Genomic DNA, 10,259 nt, shown 5'->3' with positions numbered 1-10,259 from the left:
AACCCCAACCTTTATGGCTCCTGTCATGTAGATCACAGCCCAGAGCCGTGGTAATGATTGAAAAATATGCCTGTAATGACGATAAGCTCTTTAATGTTTCCTAAACTCCGCCGGCACTAACGTTTAAGGCCAGAGATCTAATTAATTAACTGATCAACTTTGACTTTGTAGTGCAATGCGGGCCGCTCTCTCAGAACGACTCAAGCACCTGCCCGTGGGGACTTGCAGGGTGTATGTGTGTGTGTGTGTGTGTGTGTGTGTGTGTGTGTGTGTGTGTGTGCGCGTGTGCGTGTGTGCGCGCATGTGGCGTGTGTGTGGTGTGTGTGTGGTGTGTTCAAGACAAGGGCAGCTCTGCAAGTACTCCTGTCTTTGTGGCAGGCATGCCAGGGTGTGTTTGTGAGTCCATCTAGCCCTACATGGCCAGCAGGACACTCTGGGCTTCTTATTAAAAACTATTCAGACACCCCTGTGCTGTTAGGAGATACATCTAACCAAGAGGGCAGGCTAAATGTACTGAAATAGTCCTATACAGTTTCTAGGGCCTTTATACCTGCTGACAATATTGACAAAACAAACACAGAGCAAATCTTAATTTGAGATTGTGTGCATAACTATTGATTTCGTGTAAATGTAATTTTACGCACACGGATGTCAGGATAGGATTCGGCCCAGTGAGTCTACGACAGCGGCCGAGACAGAATTCCATCGGATGCAACAGCAGCAGGAAGGGTTTTGCTACTGAGGGACGAGCGGTGATGATGTGAATGTTTGTTCTCCTGTGTTGTTTGAAGGTGGATGGGTGGTGGGTGCGCGGTAGGGTGCGTGCCACCGTAGAAGCCGCACGTTGCTAAGTGTTCAAACCTAGGGACCTGACATCGGGGCAGCGGTGCCATTTCGATCATTGATTTAATTTAATTTGTGCACCTCAGACACCGGGTGCGGATGACGGATTTACCCACGGCCGGGCTATTTAAATTACTTTTAAATCATAAAAGCAAAGAAACGAGGCGCGAGGGGAAGAGGTTGGGAGGAATAGGCAGAAAGCACTCGCGTGGCGGCGGCTGATTTCCCTGGAGCAAATTAGCTCTATATCAGACCTGGCGACAGGCGGTATTCTGGGTGATAGGGAGCAGAGAGGGGGTGGAGGGGTTGGTGAGGGAGGAGGGCGGCAGCCCCCGGCGTGTCACTGCTTCAATCTTCTAGGGGTCAGACGCAACAACAATAACCACATGCACCACCTCGCTGTGAGCGACGGTCTACAGCGGGGATAGGTGACAATTTAAGCGTTTTATGCATCTTCCTAGGCCTGATTTCAATTTCTTGAGATATAATTTAGAGCCTTTCGGATTAGGCCGCGTGTCCCTTGGATTTTATGGGCCTCGTCCACTACTCTTCCAATTCGTGGGGCTCATTCACTATTTGATTATTCAACTGTGCTTCAAGTGCTATTGCCTACATCTGAGTACTTATACTAATATTTTATCATATTGGAATATTCATTATAAGTCTTTGACAGTTATTATAAAAATACAAAAATCCCTCTAGGATTTATTTTCTATTGTCAACCTTTTCACAATTAGGCTAAATAAATCACAAAAAGTGATTTGTGGATGATGTTTTGTATCCTTGAAATATTCCTGGATAAAATTGTTCCGATAATTTTAAAGTAAATGATCTAATCAAAATAATGTATGCCTGTTTTCACAACATAACTAAAGTCTGGTTTTATTAAAATCTACCAGTTTGTTAAAAACATATATTGCAAGAATAAATGCACAGGATAATAGTAAAAAAAAGATTTAGCAAATATTACTGCTTTCGAAAAGAGTTTGAAAATATGACGTTATTGTTAAATAACGAATCTGAAATGACTTTCATTATATTATTAATTCATGTTTATTAAAATGCAAATCGAACATGTGTTGTGTATAGGTTACCATGGCATTTTTAGGCCTAAACTTTAAACTATGTTTTTCAAAGATTGTTGCTGAGTGGAGCATCATGGGTAAATACATATGAGTTGATCAAATAATGTATCATGTTCAGTAACCTATTGGCCATTGTGATACAACTATGAGCAAGTGGGCTTTATATGTTTACTTCATAAAAATGTCAAAATAACTATCACTTAGGACCTTATAACAGTTGCTAGTGATTATTGGACTCGTGGTAGATTTGGTCTGGGGGTAGTAATTACAATAGTATCACAGGAGTTAATGCCATGACGACTACGTATTCTGCGTCACCTGCTTGACCTGTTAGAAACGGGATATTTGTTATTTTTTTGAAGCGCTTACGGCCCAACAATGTTCACCTGACCTGAGGTGAGGACCACCTACAGTAGGACAATGTCTGCTTTCGTTCACACACCTGCGCGCATTCCTCCTCAGGGGTCAGTCAGATCATGCAGATTGCGGTTGTTAAAGGTGGGAGACAACAGGGAGATTCCCCATAGTTCACTGACCGGAGCCGGGAGGCAGGACGCAGTGTTGTTGCACCACATACAAACATGTAGAGAGTAAAGCAATTCTGCTTCTCATTGCTGCATATATCTTAAAACCTTATGACACATACCAATATAAGGATGTGGCTTGCACCTGTGACTGAATGATATCTTCCTTGTCTAAAACTTTCCTTCCTCTCGTCTAAAACTAACGGTGCTGATTTAAAACGAGTTGTAAAGCCTAACTAGGAATATGACAGACTAATAACTGACAAATTATTATTTTAATCATGTTGTTTTTCTGATTTCCTTAATTTATTATGTTTTTACATGATTAACGATATGCTGTGGGCCTATGTAAATAGGCCTAATTACGTAGATGAAAAGAAATGAGTCTTGGACATGGAAGATAAGACACCTGGAGTGTGACCTAGCTATTCTATGCTAAATCAACTTTATTAATGGACTATTTTTTTTCTCTTCCGCTGATGTATAATTCTAACTCATAAAGATGAATTACATTAGCATTTCAACCTGGAGAAACCCATGGGTTTTAAAATAAGCAAATCGTTAATATTGTGCTAATTGAAATATAAATCTCTTGCCAATATTTCCTCTGAATAGACACGCAGAACAGATAATGATAGCACGATGTATTTGATTTAGGCTGTAAATAGATGTCCAAAATATGGCTTGAGATCCAAATGTGCAAAAACTACAAATCTGTAACATACTTTTATTATTTTCATCATCACTGTTATTATTATAATCACAATGTGGTAAGTTATGTTTAAATAATCATCACCATTATTATAAATATTGTATCAATTTGTACTAATAGCTATGTAATAACTATAACTACAGTATTTGTTCTATTATAGCCTAGACCACTTGTATCTTGTTACCTGATACCTGATACAGTAGAAAAGGCTAATATTGCTACCAGTTCTCACAGTCTCACGTCACAATTAAACACAGCAGAAAGTGTTGCTGACAGACAGATGGAAAGAGGTTGGACATTTCTCACGCAGGAGACGTGTGAGGCGCGTTCAGAGGTTTCTTGAGTCGCGTGGAAATGAGAGAGTAATTAGTTAATTAGAAAACGGTCGACTAAACTCACCCCTCGAGTACCTGCATTAGCCAATCACAGCTCAGACAGCCACAGGGGTGGGGGAGACGGCGTCTGAAGGAGTGAAACACTTGCTTTAGTTGGTTAAGTTGCTATTAAACACCAAGACCTGGCTGTTAGTCATCACATGTGATGTGAATACGCGGATAGAGGACTACAGAAACCAAATGGACACTCGGAAAGCATTGCAATTTAATATTTTGTTGTATCATTTTATTTGCTAATAATTTAAGCTCTTCAGGGTTCTTCAGAGAATATTTTACCAGAACTGTTACAGGTAGGTGATAGCGAGGGGGTGAGCAAAACTAAGGAGCCTGCTATCGAAACGCATACTAAAAGTACATCTCATATATTTATCATTGCTCTGACTTATTTTGGTTACGAGAGGGTTGCACTGGCATCCTCAAAGTGAATTTTATAAAAAACTGAAACATTTAAACAGAAGATTGGAGTTGGAGCTGTGCTCTGACGCACAGAACAAGTGTACATTGGCAGGTCTGACCTTTGAGCAGCTCGCGGCAGTTTTCCTGATGAGAGTCGGTATGGAGAAATCGAATAATTTTCGAATCGATGCTCTGCTGGCCGACGAGACTCACCGGGCGAACCGAGACCTCTCTCCAGGTCTGAGCAGTGACAGCCCTGCGGGCAGCCCTGTGTCCTGTCGGCGAGCGGACACCCCGTCCCCGCGCAGGACGCCCATCCATCTTCAAACCGGGATAATCCCCAAGCCGGGACTGCTGAACCTCCCTCACACGGGACTCGCCTCGCTACCCCAAATGTACACTGCCCCTATGTACCCAATGTCGGCTTTGGGTGGACATCACCCTGCCTTCGCCTACTCCGGCTTCACACACCTTACCCAGTCGTACCCAGACCACCTGAAGGCGGCTGCCATGGCAGGGTCTCTCCCCCTGGAACACTGGATCCGTGCTGGAATGATGATACCACGTCTTCCAGACTACAGTTGTAAGTATAGTACACATGTGGGCTAGGCAGCACACTCAATAGGCTATATATACTCTTGTCACAAATATATCAACAAACGAAACATATTTTTAAAAGAGAGGCATTATGCGCTAGGCCCATGGGGTTTCTTTTAAAATCGGGGATGTAAATGGAGTTGTCCATTGGTCTGTTGGTGATGTGTTTTTGTGCTTGCTCAGAACACATAGGCAATATAATTAATATAGCCAAGCAGACACAAAGCTAAGCGTAATTGCTGTAATCAATCATGTTTTTCAAATAGGTGTGGCGGGTATCAAGCAGAAATGAACTTACGCCCAGATACCGGAGGTTTATTGGTAGGGAAGGGATCGTTTGATCACTTAACAACCACTTCCAAAGCATTGAACCCAACCGCCTAGAGGTGTCGTAAAATCACTTATTGTTCCTCATTGCATGTAATCCAAAGGTGAGGGAAAGCAAATACAGGTACACACACACACACACACACACACACACACACACACACACACACACACACACACACACACACACACACACACACACACACACACACACACACACGCAAATGTTGTAAACATAATCAAATATATGTTCTAAGATTAGGCTAAATGTTGCAATTAACTTTAGCTAGGTGTGCAAAACTTAAACGTATTTGATACCAGTATTGATAACAAAACTCAACATATTATAACATATCCCATAACACATTTTACAAAAAAGTAGAAAATTATAATAATCTGAGGAATAACACCAACAACAACAATAATAACAATAATCATACATTTCAATTAGTAAATAATGAATACATCTAATACGTAGGTTATTGGTTAATAATACGTGTTATTATATATGTATTATAATAATATTGTGTTACTAATTGTATTCATATTATTTCTAACTATTGCTAACATTTTTACCAATTAGGCAAGATCTGTTTCAAAACATTTTTATTTCAATATAAGAGCAAGAACAATAGGGCTACATACAAGGTATTATTATAGAATTGTAATATTTTCATGTGTATTATATCATGCTATATATTAATTACATGCTTATATTAATCCACCTTTATTGCAATATTTAAACACATATTTTTAACTGCTTTCTGAACATATAATATTGCACATTCAATCTTAATGGTAGAACGGTTTTGTTCTTTGTTCAGTCATTAATACACAACGTCTGAAAAATATAGGCTATTTAAGTATCATGTAGAGGTATAGGCCTAAATATTGTTTAAGTGTAGTCTCATGAAAAGTCTTCGATCGATTTACTGCTAACTATAATATCATGTTTTTATTTTTGGCCTTTTCATTTCGCTATAAACGTCAACTCGATGAACATTGTCTTTGTACTGAGGAGCAAACTATAAACAAACACCTAAAACATTCTGCTAGTTCACCAATAAAATCACTAAAGCTTCATCGAATTTTCATTAAGTTAATGGTGCTCGCGCTTTTTATGGTTCTAGCGCCCAGCTTCTGCCGTGTCCTCTCGTCAACAATAAACTGGAGTAAAGCTATTATAGTTAATGATGGCGAGAGAGTGCGGGCATGTGTGTGTGTGTTCTTCCCTCAACATTATATTGGACTTCCTATGTCCTTGGTATTGCAGAAATAAGACCATTGAACAGTCTGAGATTAAATCTACTCACATGCATTGTCCAATAGCTTGAATTGACCAGAACACAGGTTTAGTAGCCTACACATCTCATTACATTTGGGAAGAACATAGTTGGGGAGAATTAAGCTATTGATTAGGCCAGAGTCATTGTAACTTTCTACCCAATTTTTCACTAAAAATGATCCACAATGAAGAATATTGTACTGTACTAAGGTCTCCCCCACCCCCCCCCCCCCCCCCCTCTCCCTCTCCCCCTCTCAGCACCCCAGGCAGGACTCCTGGGGAAGTGTCGTAGGCCCCGGACGGCTTTCACCAGTCAGCAGCTCCTTGAGCTGGAGAACCAATTTAAACTCAACAAGTACCTGTCCAGACCCAAACGCTTTGAGGTGGCCACCTCTCTCATGCTGACTGAAACACAGGTGAGGGAGAAAAGGTGTCATTCTGTGTGTGTCTGTGTGCGTGTATATATGTGTCTGTGTGTTGATTCCCACCTGGCAGGCTATTCCAGCGCTGGCCTGTTATCCTATGTTCCTCTGGGAAGAACCTGTACAAATGATCTGCCTCATCTAGTCCCAAATACCACCCCTAACGAAGCAGTTGACATGTTGATTTAAAAGATCAACTCCTCTGTGTTCGAACATATTCAGCACATTTTGGAATGACTTCTTCAGATAAATCTTTCTGCAAGTGAGTAACAGTTGTTGTTGACATTTCAGCCCGGTTTAGTAGACAGAAAATGGCATCCCAGATGTACTAAACTGAGTGTGGGGATAGAGAGATAGAGACTGCAGGTGAGAGACCTCCTGCATTAGTGTGTGGCTGACAGGCCTGCGTTCTGTCTCTCCTCAGGTGAAGATCTGGTTCCAGAACCGCCGGATGAAGTGGAAGCGCAGCCGCAAGGCCAAGGAGCAGGCATCTGCATCTGCCCAGTCTGAGGCGGAGCGACTGCGCACCGGGGGAAAACAGACCAATGGCAAACCAGCTGAGAATAAACAAGCTTTCACTCAGGATGACGAGGGAGAGCTAGACCTAGAAGAAGCAGAGGAGGAAGAGGAGGAAGAGGAGGAGACGCCACACGAGTTTGATGTTACCATGGGTGGCGCGGTGGGGTTGCAGCGTTCAGCAGACTTTCTGAAGCTCACAGCGGAGCTTGGTTACAACCCCCACAGTCCCTTCTCTGAGGACGACTTAGTGGGGGTGACAGGGGGGGACAGGAAGATAGGCGCAGGGTTGTGAAAAGACACACCCAGAAAGGAAAACGCCAGAGACACTGCTGCTTGACACTGGCTCTGGGAAAGTGGGGGTCTATAGTGTAAAAAGAGAAAAAAATGATGTGCCATTTCAAAAGCCTATGACAGTGTTTTTTGTGTACATAATGCTCAACGCAATGTAATGTTTCTGTGACCCTGATGGAGTTGTTTAAGGCAGGGGTTTCCAAACTGTGGGTCGCCCCCCACCCCCAAAAAAATGTTTTAAAGGAACTCAATCCGGCTTTAAACTTATTCTTGAAAGTTGTACTAGTAGAATGCACACTGTGTCATTTCTATATTGGGTATTGCATCATCAGTTCCTCTTGTCCTGTCAGTCATTACATACCTTAGAGAGCTATTTATAACTTGTTAGAAATGTCCAGATCCACTAGCCCATGTCTGCTAATGTTTTTATTTATTTTGTTTTTCAGCTCATAGATGTTGGAGTCATGTTTTTGTCACTCAAATATCACATGAATACACATTAGGCATGGCAAAATGTACAGAATTGCAGGAAATAAGCTTTAAACCTGCAAAATTCTCTCCACCAACAAGAAGGGTGTGAACAGTCTGTCACGAACAGTGCTTGTGCCCATAGAAATAGACATGCCTCGCCCGCAGGGGGGTGTGGGATGTTCCCCAATGCTGGAAGGGGTGTTCCCCAATGCTGGTACCCCTGGTTTAAGGTATAGGTGTTCTTTAGGTTGGACTCGCATCTCTAAGGATGAGGGAATATAAAGCATTTTATATTCATCATCACATCAAGTAAGGCTGAATAAGACACTGAACCCTGTCTCTCTCTGCTGTATTTTTTCATGGCATGCAACTCCAAAAAAATGTTTTTACACAGGACATTCATCGGCTGTAAGACTCCTGTGTTTTTCATCCAATTGGACTGAGAAGTACTGTAGCAGCAGTGAAGCAGTGAACACCACTGACCTCTATTACCTTGTCGTCCATCTCAGCTAAACTCCGCCCCCTGACAGGCTGACTGACAGATGTGGCTCCTCCCACCAGCAGTGCTAAAGGATGTGATACAACCAAGTTACGTTCAGAACCGTTGGACTGTTGCAAACTGCAACTTACACTGGCAGGAGTGAACAAACCCTGAGCAGTTTGCATTAGCTGAAAACGAAGGGGAAAGTGTTGCAAAGTGTTGCAGAATGTTGCGTGATGTTGTGAATGTGCCCCCATGAATGTCAGACATCTTGGATTTACAGACTTTCCATGATGTCTCATATACTCTATCTTGTGTGTGCAATTGAACATTGTTGTCATGTAAATTCAGATTTCTGTTGTTATTGTTGTTTGTTTGTTTATTGTTGTTATTTAACCACATTTAAATGTATCTAAATTATTTGAATTGACAGGTAAATGACAGGGAAAAAGTTAATGTGTTTATCTGAAACTGGTCTGTGTTGATGTCAACTGCGTGAAATAAAAAAACAGAAATGAAAATTGTTCAAATAACTTGAGAAATGTAGGATTTATGCAAAGTTAACTCATTAAAATGAGGGATTGATTTGTGGAGAACATTTAGAACGTGTATAAGTCATCTAAAGTATTTAAAAGTGGGTTTAGTGGAGATCAATGAGAGGGAGTTACACAAACACATTGAGCAGGCAAAGCTGAGCATTTCTTTAAGAAAGTTATTAGTGTGTGGAGCCTTCATAATGACCTTGTGAGTCTTCTGCAACCACACAGGGATGGTAACAATAGGGTAGAGAGGTCCAACTATAAATCCAGCTAAAACAGACATATTGGCCAAATTTCTATTTCCAATCCCACTTAATGGAAATCTCTCAAATGGACACACTTTTTTTTCTGTATCACACGTCCTTCCCTTGTTTCCTGTCTATTTCAGCCACCTTGTTGTCACAGATAACAGATGGCAAGATGGCCAAGAGAAAGGAAGATAATCCAACACTGCATATTAAACCAGCAGAGCCCCTTAATTTACAACCCTGGGGCTTTCAAATATGAATTACTCAGGCGGGTTTTACTGATAGTGAAATAATTAAGTTAATGAAGGAGAGGTAAAGGCTTATGTTCCAAGTGGCTCCCTATTACCTATATAGTGCACTACTTTTTAGGGATCTGGTAGTGCACTATTTAGGGAATAGGGTGCCATTTGGGGCGCACACAAAGTAATCAGTGCCTGATGGTGATGTCACCCAGGCTACATTTTCATTTGCAAGAAGAAACAGAAGATGATGTGTGTCTGACCGAAACGGGACGTTTTTATTGGCCGTCCAAAGTACGGGCGGTGATTAAAAACCGGACTAGAGGACACACGCGGCATAACTCGTCTCCTCCCACCCAGCCTGCCCGCAGGCCCCGGCCCACAACATCATGCTTATATAGTGATTAAATGCATTTTTAACTGGCCGGGCAAGACGCTGGCCTGTCTCTTGAAACGAAGCCGGGATGGTTCTGCTACATGAACTTGAGACAGAAAGGGGCCTTTGTGCACAGCTACAGGTCTGGAGTCAGTTTAGTTTGAATTTTGGTGGTGGTGGAGGGCAGTATGGAGTCAAGGGGCACTAGTCCTAGATACGTTTAAGGGTTATTTTCTGTTTGGAGACGGCTGGGTGCTCAGAAACTGAGAGCCGGACAAATGCAGTAATAGATAGTTATGGAACAAGGTGGAAGACAATGATTTGAGTTATTGAATGTGTTTGACAGTGTGGTGGATTGGATTTAGTGTCCAAGGTTTTGGATGTGTTTGACAGTGTGGTGGATAGGATTTAGTGTCCAAGGTTTTGGATGTGTTTGACAGTGTGGTGGATAGGATTTAGTGTCCAAGGTTTTGAATGTGTTTGACAGTGTGGTGGATAGGATTTAGTGT

General features: G+C 41.8%; 1 protein-coding gene across 1 annotated transcript; it reads left to right on the top strand.

The window, feature by feature from the left end:
• The first annotated feature begins 3,436 nt into the window (after positions 1-3,436).
• On the top strand, positions 3,437-8,944 carry mnx2b (motor neuron and pancreas homeobox 2b). The gene is made up of 3 exons (XM_021608389.2): positions 3,437-4,538; positions 6,423-6,580; positions 7,011-8,944. Exons 1-3 carry the CDS (start codon positions 4,103-4,105, stop codon positions 7,395-7,397), a joined length of 981 nt encoding a protein of 326 aa, XP_021464064.2. The 5' UTR covers positions 3,437-4,102; the 3' UTR covers positions 7,398-8,944.
• Positions 8,945-10,259: the final 1,315 nt, after the last annotated feature.

This window comes from Oncorhynchus mykiss, chromosome 7, assembly GCF_013265735.2.
Source record: "Oncorhynchus mykiss isolate Arlee chromosome 7, USDA_OmykA_1.1, whole genome shotgun sequence".
NCBI lineage: Eukaryota > Metazoa > Chordata > Actinopteri > Salmoniformes > Salmonidae > Oncorhynchus > Oncorhynchus mykiss.
This window is presented reverse-complemented; position numbering and strand designations above follow the sequence as displayed.